General features: G+C 46.1%; 1 protein-coding gene across 3 annotated transcripts in view; it reads left to right on the forward strand.

Moving 5' to 3' along the window:
• SLC16A12 (solute carrier family 16 member 12) overlaps window positions 1-26315 on the forward strand; it is an 812734-nt gene that overhangs the window by 519832 nt on the left and 266587 nt on the right. For all 3 annotated transcript variants that reach the window (XM_086921988.1, XM_086921986.1, XM_086921987.1), the window contains exon 4: window positions 9208-9425. In XM_086921988.1, the coding sequence (XP_086778114.1) occupies window positions 9244-9425 (182 nt within the window). In that variant the 5' untranslated portion in view covers window positions 9208-9243. The remainder of the gene's footprint in view (window positions 1-9207; window positions 9426-26315) is intronic.

Below are 26315 nucleotides of genomic sequence, written 5' to 3' on the forward strand. Positions count from 1 at the left end.
TTATGAGCACAAATAAGCCCTGCATTAGCATATTTGTATGTATTGGACTTTTTACTTAGGGTCATAATATGATACTGATGTGCCTTCATTGTGAAGTCCACAACTGTACAAGGTACCATCAATTACACAATTTAAATATACCCTTATCCTTATTTCAACATGCTATTGTTAGTAAATGTTCACCACTTTCTGTCAGAATATAAAATCAAATACATACACTTGGCCTCCATCATACCACCCACTGGTACTTATGTTGCTCCTAAGTCTGTCTTCAGGGGCTGCTGTGGGATGAACCTTTGTTAACCAATTTTAGAAATTCATTTCCCATTAAATGTGTCTAATAAAATAATGCAGTCAGGATACAACCATGGTCCTGAATGGAACACGATTACATACCCCTCTCAACAGTGTGCACCAAATTTCACTCTAATATTGTATCCAGGCTATGTCTACTAACAAAATGTCAGAATATGGGCCTGATTTATAGTTGGATTTCCCAGGACATGCTTCGATTTGAGGAGGAACTGGACAAAGTTATAATGACGGCTTCTTTACCAGTAAAAACTCCTCTAGTGGAATTATATGTGCCAAATTATTCCTCTGGCACATGTTTTCCTCGGGCGGTGAATCGTCCAACAGAGGATTTTATGTGTAATTTGGTTATTTTTCCAGTGTCACCTAACTTTCAATTAGAGCCAAAGACAGCCATATTGGGTATCATTTCCAGTCTTCTCTTTTGAGATGTTTTTTAAACGTCTACCCATATGTAAATATACTTTACTGCTGACATGGACTATTCATGGCCATTATAGACATACATCTATTATTCCTGTGGTTTGTTAAATATTACTATAGCTTTGGAAACAGAATTCAAACGTGCATTAACTTTGATAGTTAGTTATCAACCAAGTCTGTATGATTAGCAGAACAAATGCATTACCATGTCACCACTGGGTAACTAAGATGCTGCAAGAGTTCAAAAGTATACCTTGCTTCACTGATCTAGTTCAAAGTCTAACTTTAAATCACCTTACACTCATAGTCATGCCTCTTCTCATGAAACCTCTCCTTCCATTAATGTTGTTCCAAGTCAGAATTGTGATCTCTCTCTTCATTTCTATGTCATTTACTCACTTTGTATTAACACCATTACTGACTTAGGCTCTCTTTTTGTTATCATTACATTCCTGTTTTCACTTCTTTTTCCAAATTACTCTCCCTTGAAACTCCTTACTTCACATAAAGCTATCCTCGGTTGAAAATATACATGTTCTCAAAACAACAGTGCCAAACATACATAACTGGTATCAGTAAATATTTTTAGTCAAAGCTGTTCCTTTTATTTTCATAGGGACATATGCTCAGCAGCACAAGATTTAGTAATCATGTGCTAGTACTATGGAAATGGCATCCTGATTGCTCTTCCAAAAGCCTCACTGTCCCAACTCACAGCCGTTTTGCATCCAGGCACAATATTACTTTCAGGATAGCAAACATTTAACTACATCATCTCTGTGTTGATAGGTCAACACAGGCTTCTGATAGTATCAGGATCAAACAAGCCTGCCTCATCTTCAGTGTAAATTCATCTCGAAAACCAGTCCTTTCTCACTTCTTCTCTAAAAATCTCAAGGCAAAAGCAAAATCTCACTAGCTGAATGAGAATGATGTTCAACTTATAGGAACATGATTAAAGGAAACTAGATCCTATAATTTTGAGCTTATGCATCCACCTTCCTGTTGCACCCCAGAATATATGATCACCTCTATGTTCAAGAGAAAAGTGTACTTTCAGTATCCTCCCTGATCCATAGCTTTAATCTTTATCATGATTTCTGATTTCCATTAGAACTAACACTATGAAAGTTTGCATCAAATCTTGGCCAATCTCACACAGCAACCACCCGTCCCTCTCCCTGGCATTTCTATACAATCATGTTATGCGAACAAATAAAGCTTTTGTTAATCGATGCTGACTTGTGTAAAGTGGCTTACAACTGCAAGCTTGTACTCCTGAATTGTGAAGTGTTAGTTGTACACTTTCATTGTAATCAAAAATCTATGGCCAGATGTGCTATTCCAATTTACATTCCCATTCGCTAACTAGATATGTCTAATTTGCACGTCGACTAGTTTGCGAATGGGAATGCAGTTTTCGATGCAACCTTTGCAGTAAAAGATCACATCACAAATTGTACACTTGCAAGGGGGTTCAAAATGTCCTGCCTTAGGTAAGTCACAACTTGCAATCCCCTGTGAATGGCTGACAGTGGTGTCCTTGAGGTCTTCAAAGCACAGCAGACAGCCATCCCTGCATTTGCTTACCAAAATGGAAAACATTTTTTTACAAAGCAGCCCATGTCCATTAATACCACATGTTATGTTAATTAAGTATGTTATATTGATAAATGTTTAATATGGCACTCGAATCCCCAGTAGGCATCTCGGCTCTGCTAGCATCTACCAGAAGAGGTCTCATTGGAAAATGGAGGCTTTCGACAAATTCCTAAATTGGCAATAATTCAGACAGGTATGAATATGCACAGAGAGTCTGTTCTAATAGACAGTGGCCAAGTTAGATGAAGTTCTCCCACCACATCTATGCAGGCGGAATCGGCAGGACACACAAAAGAGTTTTGTCCTGGGATCTTAGACTTCTGGTGGTTACATACAATGCAACTTTCTATTGAAGCTAGCTGGGGCCAATCCCACCTTACGACCTTATATGTGCGGGAGCAGATCATTCAAATGCTCCTTTTTTTACCGGCAGACAATGCAGAGACTTCAATGAAGGGGCCAACGGGGTACCCAGCCGAAGATTGAGAGTAAGTCTGGCTGCCTTATTTTACACCACCTGTAGTTTAGTCACAAGAGTCTCATTAGCTGCAGCCAGAAAAGCGTTCCCATTGTCTAGTCAACTTACTACCAGAGCTTGAACTAATGTTCTTCTCGCAGAGAGTGGGAAAAAGGGAAATATTCTGCGTAGGAGATAAATATTATTTTAGCACCTGGCCGTAGTTTCCAAGATGTGATCTTTCATAGAGAGGGCTGATCAATTTTTATGCCAAGGATTTTCACATTTGGTTTGGAAGATGGGACTGATCCTAGTTGAGAGGGCCACTGCTCATTGAACCACAGGGTGATGGCTTGCCAAATAGCATGATGTCGGCCTTGTCTGCGTTCAATTGTAAATATTTGTCAATCATCCTACAGGAGATGGCTAACATTCCTTTCGCAAAGCGATCTTTAGTTAAATCTAAATCAGAATCAAAAGTCTAGGTCAATATATGGTGAACAAGATGGGGCTCAAGGATGAGTCGTGTGGTAAACCCTTATCCAGACGCATCTTACAAGAGGTATAGGGACCAAGAGTGATAGTTTGGGATCTATCGTCTGAGAAATTATTTAACCATTTAAGTGCAGTCACTCGAACACCAATCTCATGCAGCCTCTTCAACAGTCTTGAATGAGAGACCGTATCAAAAGTTGCAGAGAGATTCAGCAGCACTAGCATGGAAGGAGTACCTGCGTCCAGAGAGAGTCTCAAAGAATCGGTAACTGCAGTAGGGCCATTTCAGTGCTATGGCCTGGTCTGAATCCAGAATGTTATTATTTTCTAGATATGCTGTTAATTGGTTATTGATTAGGACTTCTAGCAAATTACCCAGAAGGGGATGCATAGATATGGGACCGTATTTAGATAGGATGGTTGGGTCCAGGTTATCTTTCTTTAGGGTTGGTAGAACATGTGCAGCTTTCCATTCAGAGGGAATTGTGCCAGTTTCCACCGTAAAATTGAATATAGATTTAATCACCGGAGCAGGATGGCTAGATAGAGACACCATAATTCTAGGAGGGCAGATATCTAGGGGGAGCTTGATTTTGCTGATCCCAGAAACCTCTGGGACTCCTCCAGAGAGAATGGCTCAAACCGTATTAGTGTGGTAGTCCAAACCTCTACCATGTCAGGCACACTGCTAGTAACGCAAGGTTCCATTATGGATGAGGTGTTGAAATTTAAAAAAAATCAGTGAAATGTTCTCCTGGAAAAAAATGGTGAGAGAGTCACACAGTTCCTGCAACACTAAGCAGGGCAGCGCGCATGCCTGAGGGCTAGTAAAATCGGGAATGATTTTAAGGAGCACTTTCGGTGCATTTACTGCCTTTTCAATTTATTTATAGATAAAATGCTTACACATAGCTCTAATACTGAGATGATTTCTAGACAGAACTAGTTTATAAGAATCTTTGTCTTGTAGATTTGTAATTATCTGCTATCTTCTCTTTATGTTTTTACAAGGCAAATTTTCAATTTTTTAGCTTTGTCGTATACCAAGGTGCAAAGGAACATAATGTTGTGCTGTGGATCTTTTTGATAGGCGCAATTTTGTCCAAAACCTCAGTTAGAGCTATGTTGGAATTTTCTACGTGATGGTAAGACAGGGTGAAAAGGCTCACTGAAAGAGTGCAGGGAACTTGTGTGCCAGGCTCTTCTTATGGTCTTATCCATTATTCTGCTATCTGACAATTTGGTTATTAAAGGAAGTTGGGTTTGGAACAGGATTATATAATGGTCAGTCCAAGTTATAGGCAAAGGTGCTTCGCAAGTAACTTCCTTATTGTTTGTGAATAGCAAATCCAGTGAATGGCCCTATTGGTAAGTAAGGCCAATAATTAGCTGGTGTAGGCCTAGGGTTTCAATATCAGCCATAAGCTGCACCACCTCTTGGTTCGCTAGATCCTAACCATGGTAATTAAAGTCATCCAGGAGGAGAAAAGTATTTGTAGTTGAGATTGGGTGGCTATTTCTTCCATCAAACATTGGCTAAAACCTTCTTAGTCCCAGGTGGGCGATATTTGAAGATACGCTTCCAGCTTTCTGTAACAGATAGAATTATTTTAAAAATGCTTAAATCCATTGATTAAGTAATAGAAGTATTAATCCATTAGACTTTAAGCGAGTTTTTGAAAACTATGGTGATGCCCCCTCCTATTTTCCGGTCTCTATAAAGTCTTATTAATTGATAGTTGTCAGGGATGGCTAGAGTGATACCCGTTGTGGCATTCAGCCATGTTTCTGTAAGAAAACATATGTCTGGAGATAGAAAGGTGATAATAATTCAGTAGAGGGCTTAGCTAGTGATCTCACTTTACAGAGAAAGCTTTTTATGCTGGTTTTAGTGTCATTCAAGTGGGAGACATGGTATGGTATAGTGGGGGACACTGTGGGAGGTAGATTGGTAGAATAGTTTCCACAACAGGCTAAAATAGCTTTGGGTATGTAAGGATTCAGTTCATGACATGTGGCACAGGGAGGCTCATGGCCGCTTTGAAAATGGCAGCGGCGGCAGGCCGAAAGGTATCTACAGGGTTTCAAAAAAGCTGTTTTTACAAAGACGATGTTGTCGGTTGCTAGGTCTGCAAGATACTTTTACCTGGTAGAGGGAAGCAAAAGAATAGGAGATTCGGTTAGGTAAAAACCTTTTTTGTCCGGCGGACCAGGGGTCTGGGCTCTTGGTGAAGTCCAGGTGCAGATGGCCAAAGACGGGCTTGCCTTAGGCGCGCCTGCTGCGCGTGTCCGGATCGGCATCAGCTTTTATAGCCGGGAGAGCTAGAGGGTTGTATGATGGTACAAAGCATGCCTCAACAATGCATGCCTGTACCATGCGGTCTCTACCACAACTGGGTCTTTAGCACGCAAGTTTGTGGTATAGACTAACCCTGGGCAATGAACTTGAGTTTGCGGAGATTGGTTAACCGCGCATTCAAATAAAAACACGGAATTCAGGCAAAAACTCTGTTCCTCCACGTAGCAGAGTCAGCTACTAAACTGCATCCACAAACGCTTTGATAAAGCAACTTTGCATGCTAAATAGCATATAACCAATTCACAACAATGAACTTTGAAAATGGAAAATATTAGGCAATGAGAGAGGGGATGATTTTGGGGTCACCCTAACCTAGGGGGGACCAGGCAGATGCCTTGAACACAAAGAGCATATCATGCTGAACGATTCAGTGGTGGTCCCATCCTCTTAGGACCACCCCAAGCACAGATATGGGAAAAAATACAATCCCAACCAAAGGCCCTACAAAGCAACCCTGCCCGCAGCCCTAAAAATGATCCCCAACATCCCTAAAGTACCCCAACCCTGCTCCCTGCTCTGTAAACTGTCCCTTTTCCCCCGCCCTTAGCCCTAAAATCCTACCCCACCCCAAAAAACTACCCTCTCCACTCCCCAAAGCCAAGCCCAAGCTCCACTTACCTCACTGTGTCCTCTCCTGATTCCTGATAGTCCTTCCTCTTACAGTCTTCCCCTTCCTGTGTCTCCACTGGGCAACTAGACAGTGCATTGCCTTAACTATGCATATGTGTGGTTAAGGCAAGGGAGGTAGGGCTTGCAGGGAAATGGCCCGCATGGCACAGCTCGCGTTGTTCATGCCATTTTCCAAGCTAGGGAAAACTGGGAAAGGCTTGGGTCCTGTCACTGACCGGCCTGGACCACCATTGTACGAAGAAACAAAACAAGGGCCGGGCAGTTTGAATTTGCATCACAGTACACGACCTAGTATAATAAATCACTAGGTTGGACAACCATTTGTATTGATTGACTTTTTGGTTTTATAAAATATTTTAAGATTTTTTTGGCATCAAAAAATACAACACAACATTTATAAAGATACACAAATTCAAAATCAGTAAACCGAAAGGAAATTGTCAAAACACAGTATGTGTTTTGACAATTTCCTTTCGGTTCACTGATTTTGAATTTGTGTATCTTTATAAATGTTGTGTTGTATTTTTTGATGCCAAAAAAATCTTAAAATATTTTATAAAACAAAAAAGTCAATCAATACAAATGGTTGTCCAACCTAGTGATTTATTATACTAGGTCGTGTACTGTGATGCAAATTCAAACTGCCCGGCCCTTATTTTCCAAGCTAGAGCACTAAGCGAGTTGTGAAAGGTACCGAAAGTGGGTCAACCAAGGAAGCAATACTTTTTCTATGACAAACAGTCAAAGACTGTGGTGGACCAGAAAGCAGCAGCGCAAATAAAAAGTATGTTTAGTTAAAAGTGCAATTTTCACCTAGTGAAAATCAAACAGCAGGAATTATTTGCCATACAGTTCGTATATTAAAATCTCAAAGCCACCTGCGCTGTTCACGCGTGTGGGCCAGCATTGGCATTTATACCCGGGAGAGCTAGAGTGCTGCCTAGGGAATCGTGCAAGGTACCGGAAGTGGGTGAACCAAGGAAGCAATGCTTTCTCCCTGACAAATAGTCAAAGACTGTGCAGATCGGAAAGCAGCAGCACATTTAAAAAGTACATTTAGTTAAAAGTGCAATTTTCGCCAGGGTAAATAAAATAGCATGAATTACTTGCCTAACAGTTCATATATTAAAAACTCAAAGCTATCTGCGCTGTGTCACATGTACTACTTAAAAAAAACAGTTTCAGTTTTAAAAGGTGTAGGGGTGAGCTGGAAGTGGTCATTTTGACCACTGCCTCCTCATCTCAAGGCCACCCTCACCATTCACAAAGAAGAAAGTGTCCCAAATGGACACCTTCCTCTTTGCGAATCAAGTACTACCCCAACTCTGGGTCCGGTATCTCATCAGTGGTTTGACGTCCCAATTGCAATTTCAAGCTATTGATACTTTCTGTTCAGCATCACACCCCTTCCTACTTGAGGTTCAGAAAGAATCATAGATGACCTTTTGTGAGCTGGGAAAATACTTTACCACTTGTAAAATGGTTTTGTACCTTAAAGGAAAACAGGATGTATTTAAAAGAAATGAATGAATTATTTTAATGTTTTAAGGGTAGGCAGTGGGCCCAGGGAAAACTGTCTGCCCTGAAACAATGTTTCCGCACATATTCACAAAGGGAAAGGGCCCCCCTGGGGACCCCTTTCTATTAGTGACTGGCTTACCACCTACTTGAAGTATGCGGTAACTGCAATTGTTTTGCGACAACAATCGTACATGTCTTGTGACTTGCTATTAGGAAGGGATGCACTTGGCAGGCCCCTTCCTAATATCAAATTGGTAAATCATATTTTGCTAGTCGGTAATAGGTTACAGAATCGCAAAATAGGGTTTGTACATACCACAACCCTTTATAGTAGTCGCAAATGGGCCGATTTTTTGTTTGCAACCGTTAAAAAGGGTTGCACATCTATCTGGCCTATAGTTCCAAAGAGTTAGCCTCCTAAAATGTTGGAATATACGCAGTTAACAAAATGCCAATATTAAAATGTGGGATTTGCCTGGGGAAATTTGAACCACAAAGAAATTTTTGGAGGGTTTGGATGTTGAATATTGGACACAAAGTAGCTGAGCACATGAAAAGCTGTTTTTGTTTTGTTTTGCAAATACTGATGCATTCAATCTGTCAACATGACTTAAAGAGTGCAGTTTTTTGCCTTTACCACTACAGTATAAAATAGCAAAAATGTGAGGACTTGTAGAAAGAACATCAGCTGGGAAATAAAGTATTTACTCTAGAGGAAGGGCGAGGAAAGATCCATCATGGAGCATTGACTCGTGCATAAAAGGAGTTTGGTAAAGAGTGTGTAAGAAAATACACTTCACTAGCCCGCTTAGCAGCACTTACATTTCCTTAACATGATTTGCACTATTTGACATGCCAATTTCCTTTTATGCTTCTTCGAATGCATATAACTGTGCGGTTGTGAAGGTTTCAACACAAGTGTGTATTTATCACTAACAGAGAGCGTTTCTGTCGGTCTTATTTGTGATAGTTTATGTGTTAATTTTCTTGCTTGATAGCAAATTAGTACGTTTTGTGACAAAGTTTCCATTTGCATGTTTTCAATAGCTGCAAAATAAACTTGTCCTCAAATGAGAAACCTAACCAATCTGTGTGGTCTATTAAATAAATGCTAAATGTATTATCTATTACATCATCCACTAATTCGTTTTTTAATGATATGTTGCTTTAATTGATACTGTACTATGCAAAATAAATATGTACATATATGATCACTGTTGTACAGTTAACTACTTTCATAATGCTCTTTTGGAGGACAAGTCATGAAATTGTTCTTAAGCCATTTTTAAGACTTTCAAAGCATATGTTGTTAACTACAAAGTAATGCATACGAAGTTAGAGAGAATCGCTTTCCATGATATCATACTCATGGTTATTTTAAATGATTTTTTCCTTATTTTGTCCTTAGATGCTAAAGCTAAACTCTTACGTAAGGTAACATTCCATGAATGAGCCTTATGTCGACTGGAACATTTACTGTAAGTCTACTAAACTCATAAGCCAAAACATCTCAACTATGGCTCAGCCAAAGAAAGATGAAAACAATGCTCCCCCTGACGGAGGCTGGGGGTGGATGATTGTAGCTGGCTGCTTCCTTGTTACTGTCTGCACCCGAGCTGTTACAAGGTAAGCTTGAGGATTTACTTAGCTCCCATTTGATAAGACTGAGACGATGAGGTGTTTGAATTGAAATGTGAGTAAATAGCTTAAAATAGTACGTTTACATTTCGCATCTGAAGTGAATAATTCCATTAAGGGCAAAACTAAATGAATGACCAAAAAAAAATCTCAAGATTTGTTTTTTTATTAAATTTTTCTTATGTCTTAAATGTGTTCAACTGCATATTTCTGAATTGTCTTCTAAATGCATTTGCACACATATGTCGATTGAAGATTAAAATGAGGTCAGCTTTAATCGTGGCTTCTCAGAATAAAGTAACAAAATTAAAAGGTTAGAAGTAATGAGTATTGCCCAGTTGAACATTGTAATTGTGATTGTATTCATTTAGCACTTAATACTCCTGACGAGGTGTCAACGCTCTTTTTGGCGAGTAGCACGCTATTCTGGAACCCAAAAAGGATTAGTGGTGGATTAGTATAGTGAAATTTGAATTAATTTAAGTGGTGGACATGTGAGTCTGTTAGTTGGATTGAAAATGAGAATGGGGGATAGCAGAGTCTAGAAAGTGTTTATTGGGAGATCATAGTAGTAAGATAAGGTTTGGATGAGTATAAGGAGAGGTGGAGGTGGGACAACTGTCTAGAAAACAGTCACGGCCCATGAAGGGTGTGCCAACGGGCGGTGACGTGCGGCAGGGGAGGGGCAGGGTGGGGGGTTGTAAAATGCGGGAAACAGACGATTTAAGGTAAGTAGCGAAAAAATTAAATAAAGCGAATTTTGTTGCGCGGGCTGCATCACATTTGGCGATGCAGCGTGCGCAATAAAATTCGTTTTATTCATTTTTTTCTGTACTTACCTTAAATTGTCCGTTTCCCGCATTTTACAACCACCCACCCTGCCCCTCCTCGCCCCACGTCACCGCCCGTTGGCACACCCATCACGGGTCGTGCCTGCTAGAAAAGCATTAGGGAGATCATAGAGGTAAAATACGTTTTGGGATGAGTCAAAGGAGGGATAAGTGAGTGAAGAATTTTGTAGGGTTGTTTGGGAGCTCATAGTATTAAAATGAGGTTTGGGGTGATCCAAGGAAGGATAGAGGAGGGTAGAGTCTAGAAAGGGTTATTTTGCAGATCATAGTAGTAGAATGAGTTTTGGGATGAGTCAGAAAAAGGAGGTGAAGGATATATTGAGAGAGATATAGGATGAAATATAGGACAGTGCATTGGAGAGTGGCAAATATTTAGTATTTTTAATATTTTTAACGGTAGGAATTAAGTAATAAATGTATAGATACCAAAGTACATATCATTATTCATATGTATACCAAAAATATACATATCTACTTACATCCATTTAATCAAATGAAATGTTAATATACACAGGGATATGCTGTACATTTGTGTTGAGTATGGAGGTTTTGTAGGAAAGAGCTGACTCTTGAGTAGTCTTCTGAAGATAAGATAGCAATCTGTTTATCTTGTGTTTCGAGGTAATGTATTCCATAGTTTGGCTGCATGAACAGAGAAAGATGTGCCATCCATGTTTTTTCTTGTATGGTGGGATTTTGAGGCGATGTGCCAATTTGGATCACAGCCCTGTCTCCCACCCTGCTGAGGAGACCGTCGCTGGGAAAGCAAGAACAGCCTGGCAGACAGAGCACGGTGAGCCCCTAATGGACTTCTGCCCGCATTGCCTGTGGGTTCCCAGCAGGCAACGAGCGGATCAGCCAGTGGCCACGTCCAAGGTGAGTGGCACCTCTCATAACAAGTGCAGCAAAGCCCACAAGGAAAGGCGTGCCCGGCAGCACTAGGAAGGCTGCTGCGCCTTGCATTTAATATAGCTGCACCCCCGGGTCCATGACAGTGGGCGAAGAGTGCTGCATCTTTGTCCAAGACTGCTAACTGCACTAAATACGTAGCGCCCACCTCTGCAGCTCTGGTACAAGAAAAAAAGGCTGCATCTGCGGCAAGGTGAGACAGTGCCTGCCCCGCACTGAGAGAGGCCCACACTCCTAACCCTACCCTACCTGGTTGCCAGGGAAACAAGGGGCAGATGTATCAAGAAACCATTTTGCACTTCTCAAATAGCGATTGTTAAGGAATCGCTATTTGAGAAGTGCAAAATGGTATGTATGTAGAATTTCGCTATTTTTTAGCGATTCCTTAAAATTCCTTAATTGCGATTAGCAAATTGCTAATCGCAATTAAGGAATAATTTTCCCATTCATTTCTATGGGCCAGGAGGCCCATAGGAATGATTGTGCAGTAATTCTCAAATTGCGAATTCGCAATTTGCTAATCGCAATTTGAGAATTATTTCAAGGGTGCAGGGGTGTCTCATGGACACCCTGCTGCACCCCTGAAACTTACATGTGTGTGCATATGGCACACATACATGCCCTATGGGCATGTATGTGTGTCACATGCCACCTTCAAAATAGTCATATTTTGTTTTTTAAAAGGATTTCGCAAATTAACACGAACCTCAAATTGGTGTTAATTTGCGATTCCTTAACCCGAATTCGCAATTTAAAAAAGTTTCATACATGCCATTTAAGGAATCGCAAAATTGCGATTCCTTAAATGCATAAGCAAAATAAGGAATCGCAATTTTTTGCGATTCCTTATTTTGCTAATGTGTGATACATCCCAAAAGATGCTAAATGTCCGTTTGCGATTCCTTAAGGCCGAAATTTGCAGAATTTCGGCCTTAAGGAATCGCAAAAGGCTTGATACATCTAGGCCCAAGTGAGCTGGCAGGCCCTGCCAACCCCGAATCAAGGTCGAGAAACCAGCCAGAGTAACTCGTGTCTGCCCTGCAGGGAAGTAATCTAGGCCGGCAAGAGAGATAAGTGACCATATCGTGTGAGGCAGACTACCATGGCCACCAGTGTTGAAGAGGCAGCGCCACTTACCATATGGAAAGTCTACTGGGAAGAGCATCAGGTGAAGACTGGGGCCGCACCAGCACTACAGATGGCCCCACTCCTGCCTCTACCATCCTGCTGAGCCCCACAGTGTTAAAAAGCTTGATGGGTACAAGAAAAGGAGCCGCAGTGTCCCTAGTGGTGGTGCACGGCACGCATCCAGCACCAACTTGCAAATACACAGCGGGCAGCACCAATGGGCTCCCTTTTTGTAGAAGGAAAACCACCCAGGCATTCCCAGCCTGCATGCGTCACACTGTAAGCCCACAGGCCAGAAGAGATGAACACTCACCTGAAAGGCTGGAGGATCCTGCAAAGATTGCCTGATCGACCCCTGCTGCACAAAAACCCAGCACCGACATCTCCAGCAACTGTCGAAGCCCGTAGTCGGAAGATACACTGCTGTGGCCTGCAGAGAACAGTGCTGCACCGCCATCTAGTTGCCATTTCGTCATATGGCACCTGTTGATGTACACACCAAGTCAAAAGAAGATGACTCTAAACTGCACCTACATGTAAGTGGCATGAACATATCCTCCACATTCAGCAGCAGAGACTGTCGGTGAAAGAGCCTCCTAGCTGAACAGCACTGTCAGTGTTACTGCACCAGACTATGTAGTGTAAGTGTCCATCATTGGTCAGCATGTGGGCCTGAGGCCCAATACTACACAGGCGACGAGGGGGTCTTACCCCATGTGTGTAGTGGCGACCGCTTCCCGGGTCCTGGAGGGGGAAGGGCAGCTTGACCCTAGAAGACCTGCAGCGACCGAAGCACCGGGGCTGTGGCTCGCCGAGGCACGTGCCCTCCAGTTTGCCCCTGTGGTCGACTGCAGCCGACGCAGTTGCAGCCCGCTGTACTGACCGGCCCAACAGCATGAGGTCAATGGAAGGTGGCGGAGCAATGTGCCCGCACCAGGCTCAAGGTACTGGCCTATGAGGCGATCGGCGCCACCGGAGGCGAATTCCCACACGGCATTGCCCACTCTCTGACTGTATGAGTGCCCAGGTGAGAGGAATAGGGAGCAATCGTGCCCCGCTGCCCCCACCACACACCATCCCCCGAAACCTGTTGCCCAGCGTGACTGCTCATTGCCCCAAGGAGCCGATGCGGCAGCGCAGAACGAAGGTCCGCGCCCTCATACCTGTTCAGGCGCGGAGGGAAGCATGAGCCCGAACGCCGGAGGTCCGAGGGAACCAACCCCGCATCAGTGCCAGAAAATAGGCAGAATGCGGGAGAACCGGGTGTGGAGTAACTAACCACTCCCCCGCCCCGCGAGGAAGAAGAGCGGCCCCCAGAACGGAGCCAGCATCCCCTTGCAGCAAGTTAAGGGGGAATGCGGCAGCTACTGCATTGTGTGGGGCCGTAAACGTGGGACGAACGGTAGCACAGGACACTTACTGGAGTGAAGACGGAGTTCTCCGGTAAGGTCCGGCCGACCGTCTGAGTCCTGGGAAGCTGCAGTGTGTGTGGCTGCTCCTGACCGACGAGAGAGAGTCCCCGGCAGCATGTGTACAGGGAGTCCAGCGGAGGTGTCAGTGCCCCCCCCCCCCGGAAGAGTGAGCGCACGGCCGACAGGCACAAGAGAGTATGCTAAGCCAGCCTGCTAGGTGGTCCCAGGGGCCGGAGCAATGAGACCGCAAGATAGTGGCGGGAGCTCCCGCAAAAGTGAGACCGCAGTAGAGTGTGGCCCGCAGCATGGGTAGAGCTGCTGAGGCCTACAGAGTGCGGCAGGAATAATTTCACCGGCACCCTCCACTGGCAAGACTCAAAGCGCGCGAATGCTTCCAGGCAGGTAATTAAGTGCAGCTGCCCCCGTCGAGGCACACACACACAAAAAAAAGAGTGACTCTGCAAGGTGTGAACGGAATGCGATATAAATGAAAGCCCCTCCATTACCTGCGTGAGTGACGAGATGAGAGGCACTAGGGGAGCAGCTGAAGGTACGGTTAATCCTAGTGCCAGAGTCCCTGCAGGGTGGATTCAGACAGCGCCATCCCCTTGCATGAGGCCTTGCAGCATTAGAGTTTGGCAGAGACTGGGACACGAGAATGCAGCAACACTGCCACCTACTGGCCAGTTGAGTTAATGCGCCTGAAGTCAAGGCACTAAAGGAGTGCCTGTAACACAACAGAGGGTAGAGATGTCAAACGCCGGCATTGCACCTGGGAGACCAAAGCAGCAATTAGGCACAGGTTATAGTGAAAGAGCCCAGTGCCTAGAAGCCAGCCACACTGCTGCTCCTATGAGGAGGTCTGCCTGAGAATAAAGCTGCACTGAGGCCCAAGGGGGCCAGTACCCTGAATGAGGAGTGCCAGCAAGCATCGATTACAACAGCCTTGTGAAAGTAAGAGCAGTGCCACCTAGTGCTGGTAGGTGATACACCACGGAGACTGAGTTGCACCACTCTGCTGCACAGTAATTGACCGCAGTACCACAAGGCTGTCGCAGTACACCCCCCCAGACGCAGGTCACATCTCCAAAGTAAGGGACTGGCAACCCCAACAAGGAGCCCCAAGAGAAGCACACAAATACGGGGTGCATTGTGTGCCACCCTAACAGGCTGCCAAGGCACTTCAAAGTGAAATGACTGTTGCACATCACCAAGGGCTCCCAGGAAGCCCGAAGTTTCTCTAGCCCAAGCAAGCGCCGATCAAGATCAAGCACCAACACTAAAGACACTGCGACACAAGTGCTCAAGTCAGCACAATATGCCCCAACCTGTTGTCGGATAATGCATATCCTTATAGAAGACCCCTCACTCACCAACCTAGTTGGTGACATGCTTCATCATCGGGGTCCCACCCCATAGGCCGAGTGCCTATAGGGTGTGCTGCGACACCTGACTACAGTGGAGCTGGTTCGTATTTTTCTTTTATGTGTGCATAACTATCAAGGAGTGTTTTAAAAAAGGGGCCAAAACTACTCACTTCAAGTGTTTATTCTTGAGTGCTTGGACCCTTATTAAAATGGTGTGGCACCTGTGCCTAATTAGGTAGGCTTTGGTGTCATTAAGAAGTATAGTGCGTTGAAAATAGCGTAGTGTGCTATGTGAGATGTGAAATTTACAGAAACTACTAATTAAAAGGTCTACATGTTTCAGCCATTATATACATTCATTGGTTTTCGTCAGGACCGTGGTGTTTTGAACTGGGTGGTCCGCACACGCTAAGGCGCGTCCTGCCCTAGTCCAAATAAGAGACCGCAAATTGTGGTCTCGTGTAAAAGGGGGCATTTTTCCTTAATCGGGAAAAAAAAACCTGTAAGGAAATCAGGGGAACAAAAAGAAGGAAGGGGTCACATACCAGGGTAGACAAAACAAATGTACAACATTTAACACATATGTTACTAGTCTTTACCCCAATCGTATGATCAATAGATGGGGTCATGCGAGCGTTTGAGGTCAAGCAGTGGGGTCCATCTATTGCGGTCACGCAACAGTGCTTCAGTGATTGTTACCGAACTGTGCCTAAAGTAAAGGACCAGCGCCAAAAAAGAGGTGTCGGACTGGTTTTGGCGTCTGGGGTTATGGTGTAAAAAGGGGGCCGTAGTAAGGGAGAGTGATCTTTATCGTGCTGCGATGTGGGCGGCTGCATAAGTATGTTTGTGAGCAGTCGTGACATCGCTTATAGTGAATCTCAACAGCGACTTGTTTTGGCTTACGCTTAGTTGCAGGACTACCGCTTCATGGGCACCAGCGTTTCCAAGACGGCAAGAGTCCGTCTCCTGTAAAGTGGTTAAGAACAGATGCCAAATGTGAGCTATGGGCTGCCAAGGTCGGGCAGTTTGGTACAGCCAACGGGATCGTGTGGTAAAGGGTTTCCCGCACTTAGGTCAGCCTGATTGTACTTACTTGCAACTTCTGTTCATCAAGCGGAAAACCTACTTGGTTTCTGCTGGGGGTGCCCCGAGGAATGACCGGAGAATCCGCCCGGTGCCGGTAAAGTAAACTGGTGCATTTCCTGGTTGGGCGTGGCCTCGTCACGTGGTCTTGACACGTGGTTCTACGAGAGCCAATCGGATCGCATTTGCCGAGAAAGTAGGAAGAATTCTCCATTCCCGAGCGCCGATTGTGAGATGCCTCTCTGGGCTGCCATGGTGATTATGCTGGCTCTTAATTCTTAGTCATGGGAGGGTAGAGATATGAGAACATATCATACGGGCTCCCAGTGTAGGTGGGATTTCGAACAGAGGACAGAAAAAGGGTGGGTTGTGGTAAACCACATGGGTTGGTTAAATAATTTTGGCTGATTAAATCAATGGACAATGCGTATCACAATGAAGAATAGCTTCTTGGTTTAAGTTTGTATTCGTATGGCTAATGGGAACTATACTCAAGCCATTACGCTATTCCACGGGATATTATCATTCAAACCGGACTTGTGGGTGGAGAGTCTGTACACCCACCTCTGTTCTTTCTCGAATAGTCGTTGAGTCAGGTTGGCTCCTGGTTTGATTTGTTCAATGATTGTCCATTGTAGGTCATCTGGTGTGTGACCTACGGACAAAAAATGTTCAGTAAGTCTTGTATTGTTTTTTTTGCATCTAATTGTGCTTCTGTGCTCTCCGATGCATAGTTTAATATTCCTGCTAGTCATTCCTACGTAATGTAGGTCACAGGGACATGTTAGTCTGTAGATTACATTCTCGCTATTGCAATTCGTCTGCCCCCTGATTGTCCAGATCTTATTAGGTTCCAATTGTAGTGTTTTGGTATTTTTGGTATATGGGCAAACGCTGCAACTTCCACATTTGTAGTGGCCTGTCACCTTTGGTAGACCCCATAAGTTGGTTAGTGTCTCTCTCTCTGGGGACTCCTTTCTGGGTCTTGTATTGACAATTGCATCTTTTATGCTCCGTGCCTTCCTGAATAAAAAAAGGGGTTTCTCCCACCTCAAATTTCCTGTATTAAGGATGTTCCAGTATTTCTTTATTATTCTGGAAACATCATTGGATATGGTGTTGTATGTAGTAACACAAGTCAAGGGGATTTCTTCTACTGTTTTGTTCGTGTGTTCCAATAGGGCTGCACGCGGTTGATTCCGCGCTCGCTTTTGGCTTTTTTGGAGGATTCTGTCTGGATAACCCCGGTTACGCAATTTTTGAGTGAGATCCTGGGCTTGTTTCTTGTAGTCTTCCAGCTCGCTACAATTTCTGCGGATCCTCAGGTATTGCCCGTAGGGTAAGTTTTCACATAAAGGTCTAGGGTGAAAGCTCTCAAATCGTAGTAGATTGTTTTTGGAGGTTGGTTTGTGATGGGTGACAGTTGTTAATTTCCCATCCTTTTTTGTAATCATCACGTCTAGGAAGACCAATGTGTCCGTGTCTTTTTCATAGGTGAACCTTAGGTGATCATCACTGGTATTGATCCAGTTGAAGAAGGAAGTTAGGATTCTTCGGTGCCTTTCCATATGGTCAGCACATCGTCGATGTACCTACGCCATAATAGAATATTGGAACTGTAGGGGTTGGTATCGCTGAGGATGTATTTCTCCTCAAAGTCATACACGTACAGTCCAGCTACGCTCGGCGCAAAAGTGCTGCCCATGGATGTACCCCCCGTCTGTAGAAATATCTTGTCTTCGAACTCAAAATAATTTCTTTTGAGTGCCAGTCTGGCACACTCCATAATGAATTGCCTAGGAGTTCTGGATGTCCACTCTTCTTTTTCTAGCGCCCTTCCTAGTACATCCAGCGTGGCATCCTGGGGGATGCTGGTGTACAGGCTCTCAATATCAAAATTCACCAGGATGGTGTCGTTATCCACGGTGAGTTGATCCAAGATTTGTAATAGACTTTTGGTGTCTTGGAGGTACGTGCTGGTTTTTTGCACCAAAGTCTTGAAGAACACGTCGCAAAATTGCGAAAGTGGTTCCAGAACGGACCCCAGCCCAGAGACAATTGGCCTGCCAGGGGGTGGTGTCTTGTTTTTGTGTATTTTCGGGAGTGTATAGAAGTAGGGGTTTCTCCCCTCACTCTTACATAGGAAATCTGCTTCCTGTTTTTATATGAATCCCTCTGTTTCACCGTACTCCACTAGTGATTTTGTGGAAAAAGGTACGGGCCGATGACCTTTTTCAGAGTTGCCCGGCGTTAACCGCCTCTATACCCACTCAAGTTACCAAACAAAGAGGCAGGCGCTGGAGACTGGAAGGCAGGAAACAGAAGTTTATTCCGACGGAGCAGAACACATCAAATCAGACAACAGGGTATCTTCTCGAGGTGCTCTAGCCGCATCTCTGTGGCCTGGCCTCTTATACACAAGTTTATTGTTTTATTGCATAAAACACATCTCTGTCAACACTTTGATTTACGGAAAGACATCCTCGGAATCCCCGCTTCAGGCCCGTTCCCACACACATTTACAGTTGAAGTCCCCACCCCGGTCACAACAGGTGATGATTATCGCACAGCTGGACATTCCGCCGATTCACGGAATGTATGGGATTGATCGGATCTCATAGGGTGGGGGCTTTGATCAACTCGTGGATCCTTTGATGGGGGAGGCTTCCTACTGTACAGGGGGGCAATAAACAGCATCCGCAGGGCCAGGTGGCGGCCTGGGAACGCGTAAGAAAAACGGGCACAGAGGAAAGGGGGTTTTATCAACGGACCCGGGATCATGAAAGGAAGAAGGGAGGTGTCGTGCTGGGAACAGGATGGGGTTCCGAGGCAGAGCTGCGCTGAAGGGTTTATGACCCAAGGCATGTGAGAGCGGGGGCTGTCAGCGTGTGGGGGATGCTTGCGTGGTCAGGAGAGGGAGAAAGACGCGCTGGCTATTCGTGATGGGCAGAGAGGCCATGGTACTCAAAATGGCTGTCGCTTGCGCGCATGAATGGGCTCGAAAAGGGGGCAAGATGGCGCCGATAATGTTGACGTTGCAGCCTAACTTTTAACAGTCCTCCCTTTTCAACATATCTAGCCAGCTTGTCTACTCTATGTCGATCCTCATCAAATTCCTAACCTCGGCATCATATAATGCTCCCATGCGTTCATTTCCAAGGTCCACAGTCTTAGGGCAAATACACCTCATACATAATGAACACAGAGGCGGCAGGCATTGAATTCCCAAGCATAGTCCACATATTACAACTACGGGAATCAGGATAATAGAAAACAGTCTCCAGCCCCAGTTCTTAACAGTACTCCAGAACCATCCACCAAGCGACCATTCTTCCTGCTCCTGGTGGACTTCTGAGGAGAGTCTGTGGAGATGTTCGATGGCCTTGTACACTGAAGGTGCGTTGTCCGGTATATATGTACAGCAGCTGGACCCAATAATGCGGCATGCTCCACCACGGTCCGCAAGAACCACATCTAGAACAAGGCGGTTCTGGAGAGCCACCAGGCGGACCGCTTGAAGCTCGGCGGTATTGTTAGCAAGGATACCAGCTGTGATGTTCATTGTTGTCTCGACTGCTTGAGTCAGATGTCGGATGGCACGGCTGTTTGCCATCGGACCCCAGAGCGGAACAAGTCCCTTCATAGCATCGAGGAACTGTGCACCTGTTGAGTCGGCTTGTTCAATGTCCTTGGCTCGCTTTTGTCTATGGTGATTTGCTGGGGCCACATAGGTTGGAGGAAGGACGAAGGAGATGAAACAAGTGCCCCCCCAGCCTTTGGGGAGCCAGGTGTAAGCTTTTGTGCCGCAAACAAAGTACATGTTTGGAGAGGATACAAAGGAAGGTGGGTCAGTAGAGTCCAAAGTCCTGGTGAAGCGGCAAGCACTGCGGCCTACCAGCTGTGACCCGAACCCTTCTATGCACATATGGCCTGTGACGTTGATGACAGATAGAGCCACAGTCAAAGTGGCAGTTGTTCGCTTCCGTAGGTAGGAGAAAGTGGGTCTGGTTGGATTGTTGAACACCTGCATTTCAACTCGTTCTTTAGCAGGGATGTCCATGTGGATAGAATCGTTGGAGGTCTGCGGGCAGAAGTGTGTCTTTGTTTTATTTCGCCAGACCTCATGGTAGAAATGTGTCATGGTTTTGCTGGAGGTGACATTGTCCTTATAGCTCTCCTGCAGGAGAATCAGCCAAGCAAGGCAGGAGCCGTGAATTGAAAAGGGTAAAGGGATAAAAGGTATCGAATGTCCAGTGGCGTGGGGTAGCAACCCACAGATCCAGCAGTTGGTGGCATTGGTGGCGAGATTGTGCTGGTGCAGTAGCTGTACAAAGGAGTTGTTCCAGAACTCCTTTCACCTTTCTCTGAGTTGAGGAGAGAGCGAGATCAGATAATGTTCCTTCATGGTAGTAGGCTGGGCAGTGGTTAGCAATATCTGATGAGCAGGTGTGCTTTCCTCCAGGATCCAAAAGCAAGTCATGAGGAGGAGGCAAAAGAGGGAGACAATGAAGAATGCGATTGTCTTTGATTTGTGCATATTGTCAGTCTTTGGGTTTCTGTAGTGGGTATTTCCAGTTGCTTCCATCATCTTCTTATTTGGCGCTTCCATCGTCTTCTTATCTGGCGCTTCCATCACCTTCAAGGTGCTCGGTAGTGGGCAGAACCACAGACTTCATTTAGCTTCTCTCCGGGTAACCCTTGGTGGTGTTTAGGTCACCGTTCTGAGATTTTAACTTAGTCCGTGGTCTACTTAGCCGAAGCTCCCTCCTTTCGACGCAGGAAATACCCTTCTCTGGATGGCACAGTGGGATCAGAGAATTTTGCGAGTTCAAGTGCCTCGGTATCGGGATAGCAGTTTAGAGATGGTCGATCCTTGTTCAGGAGCTCTTCCTGGTTGTCGATGCTTTCTGTTGTGGCCAGGGTCGGAGAGACCTTCTTGCAGTGGTGCGCGTGCAGCCAGTGCCGTTTCCCCTCCACTCGAAGAGCTGTCCGGGTGGTGATCAGTACTTGCCAGGGGCCCGTCCACCGGGGTTCCAAACTCTTCGCTCGTTGAAAATTCCGGACTAATACATAGTCCCCCGGTTGGATGTCGTGGCCCGGAACCCTGGAAGCATCGGGGATGGCCTGCTGCACCTGCTGATGAATGACAGACGGAGTTTCAGTCAATTTATACAGATAATCAGACATTAGGACGTCCGGGACGTCATGAATGGAAGTTGGTTTCGGTGCAGACCAGACGCTCATGGGTCGACCGAAAACAACCTCATAAGGTGTCAAGTGATGTTTGGTGGGGGTGGAACGCATCGATAGCAATGCCAGTGGGAGGGCGTCTGGCCATTTCAGACCCGTGGTAGCCACTATCTTGGCCAGCTTAAGCTTTAGTGTGGCATTGTGTCGCTCAACAAGTCCAGCAGTCTGGGGGTGGAAGACTGCGTGGAACTTCTGCTTGATACCCAGCCCCTTTAAGATGAGCTGGATGACTTCGGCTACGAAGTGGGGGCCATTGTTGCTCCATAAAATTCGACAAAGGCCGTAGCGAGGGAAAAATTCCTTTAACAGTACTTTTGCAGTGGCCATAGCAGTGTTGTCACGGGTTGGGTATGCTTCCACCCATTTGCTAAATGCGCATACCACAACAAGTACATATTTCAGGCCTTGGCATCTGTCTAGCTGGATGTAGTCCATCTGCAGGACTTCAAACGGGTGATTGGGGACCCCAAACCCTCCCCGGGGTACTACAGTTCCTTTCCCGGGGTTATGCTGCAGGCATATCAAGCATTGTTGGACCAGACGTTTGGCGGAGTCTGTTATTTTGTCGTTGTGCCAAACTCTGGAGACAAGTTCAATCATGGGGGCTGATCCTATGTGAGCAGAGGAGTGTGCCATAGTCAGTATGGGAATCAGGTAGGAGTCAGGTAGCAACCACTTGTTCGTGTCTTTGGTCCGCCAGCAGCCTTCATCGTCTTTCAATCCCACCCGCGCCCATTCAGTCAATTTGTGTTGCGTGCTAGCCATTTGAATGTCTCTAATAGTGTCCCTAGCGTCGGTCCATTTCTCTGCTTGTGACCTGGTCACGTACATATGTGTTGTCGTCCTATTTTCAGCTGTCGTTCGAGCAGTGAGGTCGGCTAGTGCATTTCCCTGTCCAATAATATCTGTCACTTTCTTGTGTGCCTGGCATTTGATGACCGCAAGTCTTTTGGGGAGAAGGACAGCTTCGATCAAGGCGGAGACTGGATCTCCATATAGGATGGGAGTGCCGTGTGAGGTCAAGAATCCCCTTTCCTTCCAAAGGAGCCCAAAATGGTGAACCACCCCGAAGGCATACTGGCTGTCGGTGTATATGTTCGCTGTGGTTCCTGCTGCTAGGATGCATGCTCGTGTCAGGGCAATCAGTTCCGCTGCCTGTGCAGATCGCTGGGTGATGCGGGCTGTCTCCACTACAGTTCGGGCTGTGGTGACTGCATAGGCAGCAGAAGTGGTGCCATCGGGGAGTTTGATGCAAGAGCCGTCCACCCACAGCTCTCCGTCAGGGTCAGGAAAAGCCGTGTCTCTGAGGTCAACTCTACTTCTAGTCTGTTCGTCCGTGAGGGTCACACAGTCGTGTACAGGGGGCACATTGGGAACGTTCTCTGGCAGGGGTAACAGAGTCGCTGGGTTCAGTGTGGTACATCTTTTCAGGGTGATGTGGGGTGCGAGCAGAGTCAGTTCGTATCCAGTCAGTCGTGCACTCGTCAGGTGTTGCGTCTTGGTTTGGTTCAGGAGGGTGTCACCTGCATGGTGTACTAATACCGTGAGGGCATTCGAGAGCACGACCCCCTCACTCTGTCTGATAGAGATAGCAGCGGCAGCTACAGCTCGAAGGCAGGCAGGTAAGGCTCTGGCTACGGGGTCGAGAGCGGCAGAGAAGTAAGCGCACGGTCGTTGTTTTGGGCCAATGGACTGGGTCAGGACAGATAAAGCACACCCCTCCCTTTCGTGAGTGTAGAGGGAGAAGGGCTTGGTATAATCAGGGGTACCTAGGACAGGGGCTGAACAGAGGGCATCACGCAGCTCTATGAAAGAGGATTGGCATTCGGGGGTCCAAGGGAGTGGGAAGGGGACATCTTTAGTTAGCAGAGAAAGCAGCGGTTTTACAATGAGGCTGAAGTTTGGTAACCACTGTCGGCAGAAAGAGGTGAGACCTAGTAGGGAGCGGACCTGTTTCTGAGTCTTGGGGACAGGGGTTTCAAGAATGGTTTGGATCCGGTCGGGAGTGAGTTTCCTTCCGTCTTTGGACAAAAGGTGGCCTAAGTAAGTGACCTGGGGTTGGCAGAATTGCAACTTCTTCTTGGAGACCTTGTGGCCATTTTCCGCAAGGAAGTGCAGGAGTTGAATGGTGGCTGTGACTGCTAATGGAGTGGTGTCGGCTGCCAAAAGGATGTCATCGACGTATTGGATCAATACCACTCCATCGGGTAACTGGACCTGATCCAGTTGCCTCTTGAGGGCCTGGCTGTAGATGCTAGGGCTTTCTGTGTAGCCCTGGGGTGCTCGGCAGAACCTATATGAGCGGGCTTTTAGGGTGAAGCCGAAGAGATATCGGCTGTCTGGGTGGATGGGGATAGAGAAAAATGCGTTTTTGAGGTCGATAACAGTGAAGGTGGTGGCAGTAGAAGGAATCAAAGTCAGGATAGTGGTGATGTCTGAGACTACGGGGTACTGGGGCACAACCACTTTGTTGATCTCTCGAAGGTCAATGATGAAGCGGTATGCTCTCTCATCTCCCTCTCCTTGTTTCTTGATGATGGGTAAGATAGGGCTGTTACGAACGTTGCTAACTACTTCCTCTACCACTCCTGCGTCTATCAGAGACTGAATAATTTTTACCAATGCCTTCTCGCCCTCGGGCGATATCCGATATTGTGGAAGTTTTGGGAGTATTGCGTCCGGCCGAACAGTGATGTGCACTGGGTCAATCATCATGCGTCCTACGTCCGAATCTGTCTTGGCCCACAGATACGGAGGCAGAGTGTCAAGCAGGGACATGTCAGCGTCATTGATAGAAAACATGCGTCGGGAAGGGCAATGTCTGAGCAGAATGGGGTTGTCATACAGGAAAACTCGAACTCCGTCTTGGGAACATCTAATAGTCGCACGGAAGTGCTTCAGTAAGTCAAGGCCCATAATGGCATCAGGGGTATTGGCAGAAAGCAAAAACGTTGTGTCAGTGAGGTTGTTCTCTAAGTCGAAGGAAATTGGAGTGGACAAAGGGTTAGTGGAGGGCGTTCCATCGAAACCTATCGATGTCACAAGTGAGCCAGACAAGGGTGCCCTTGGAATCAGTCGTTTAGATAACGCACTACGTGTTGCGCCAGTGTCTACCAGAAATGGAGACTTGGTACCCAGGACCTTAGCGGTGACATAAGGTCCTTGCTGGTCAACATAGAGCTCGACTGGATCCCTCCCTTGCCCTTGGCAGTCCTATGCGAAGTCGTGGGCATCATCACAGTTAGACTGCTGGTACTGATTTTGTCTGGGTCGGTCGAATGTATTCGGTCTGTTTGGTCTATCGTTAGTCGTGTTATTTGTGGGCCCTTGTTGCTGTCCTCTATTTCTCGGCCCACCTGCTATGTCCTTGGGATCCCTATTTCTGTTCATCTCTAACAGGAACGGGCACTGGGATTTCCAATGGCCGAATCCTTTACAGAAAGCACACTGGTCCTCGTTAATGTCTGTACGTCCAATGCGGGATGTCGGGTTGCGCTCTTTAGGAGGCACGTTCCTAGGGGCATTTGTCTGGTAGTTTCCTTTGTATTGCTCTCGTCCTATAGTCACCCCTTGCAGTTGTGCAATCATCACCCTCTCTTTTAAGTCCTTCTTCTTTTTCTCTGTTGCTCTATCGTTTTCATTTTTCTGGTGTTCGTAATATTGGGCCATCTGAAGGATAGCCGCAGGTTTGGAGGCTGCCCAACTACTCTCGCTGGCCTGTAGTTTCTGGGAGTCTTCCGGTGACAAACCCTTAACATAATTCTGGACAAACAAGTGGTGTCCGGATACAGTGGTCAGATCCTGGCCGCTGTAATCGGAGAACACCGTTTCAAACCTGGAGAAGTAGTCCGACACATCTTCCTGGGGTTTCTGTCGACAAGCCGTTACTATCGACCAGTCCACTTTCTTTTCTGGAATCAGGGTTTTCAATTTCTGTACAATCTTGTCTGGGAGGTCTAAAATGGATTTCAAAGGCTTCTGTCCAGGTTCTCGTTGTTTATCTATGCCATCGAGTTGTGACCAGGTATGTCCGAACAGCTCAAGGTGGTCGACTTTCCGGATTTGCTTCCACACATCAGCTGGTAGACATAACCCGAAAAACAAGTCGATGTCAGCCAGGGTCATGATCGTTGAACCTAGGGCTGTACCTAATTCGGTATAGAAAGCAGTGGGGTTTTTACGTAAATCGGGCAGAGATTTCCGAAACGTCAGAATATCTTGCCGATCCCATGGCTGGTAGACCCAGTTGTACACAACCCTCCCTTTTGCATCCTGGTGGTTGACGTCATCGTGTGTTCCTAGACCTCGTGGGGGAACCCAGTAAGGGGCAGCCTCTCTTATTGGCATCATGGCACTAGCTCGCTCAGTTTGGGGTTCGGTCGCTACAGGTGTCGTGGGTTCAGCTTCCGATTCCTGTTCAGTGAGGTGGCGGAGAACCTCAAGCGTATGCGTAAGGAGGTCCGTCACATCACACTCGCCCTCATCCCCGATATCGACCTTCCTATACAGAGTCGTTAGGCTCTCGGGACCTTTGTCTCGATATCGGTCCTCGTACGCATTCAAGATATGATAACACAGCCGTACGGCAAAATGTCGTCTGTGGCTTCCTGCATATGAGTTGAACATATCCGTGATGTACTCTTCACTTTCCTTTCTTTCTACCAATGTCCTCACTATCTTGTCAATCCCTGCTCGCTCATCCTTGCTTAATCTGTTTGTTCTTGCGGAATCAGCCTTCCGGGTCTCAGGGTCATCTAACGTTGCCGCTTGTGCTGTATCTAATACAAGGGGTTCGGCCGGCACAGGGGCTATGGGGGCCGAAGCTCTGGTATTACTCTCATCTGTGCTTGGGGGTGGTGGGTGCTGTGCTAAGGGTTG

The sequence above is a fragment of the Lissotriton vulgaris genome, chromosome 5 (assembly GCF_964263255.1).
Source record: "Lissotriton vulgaris chromosome 5, aLisVul1.2, whole genome shotgun sequence".
NCBI lineage: Eukaryota > Metazoa > Chordata > Amphibia > Caudata > Salamandridae > Lissotriton > Lissotriton vulgaris.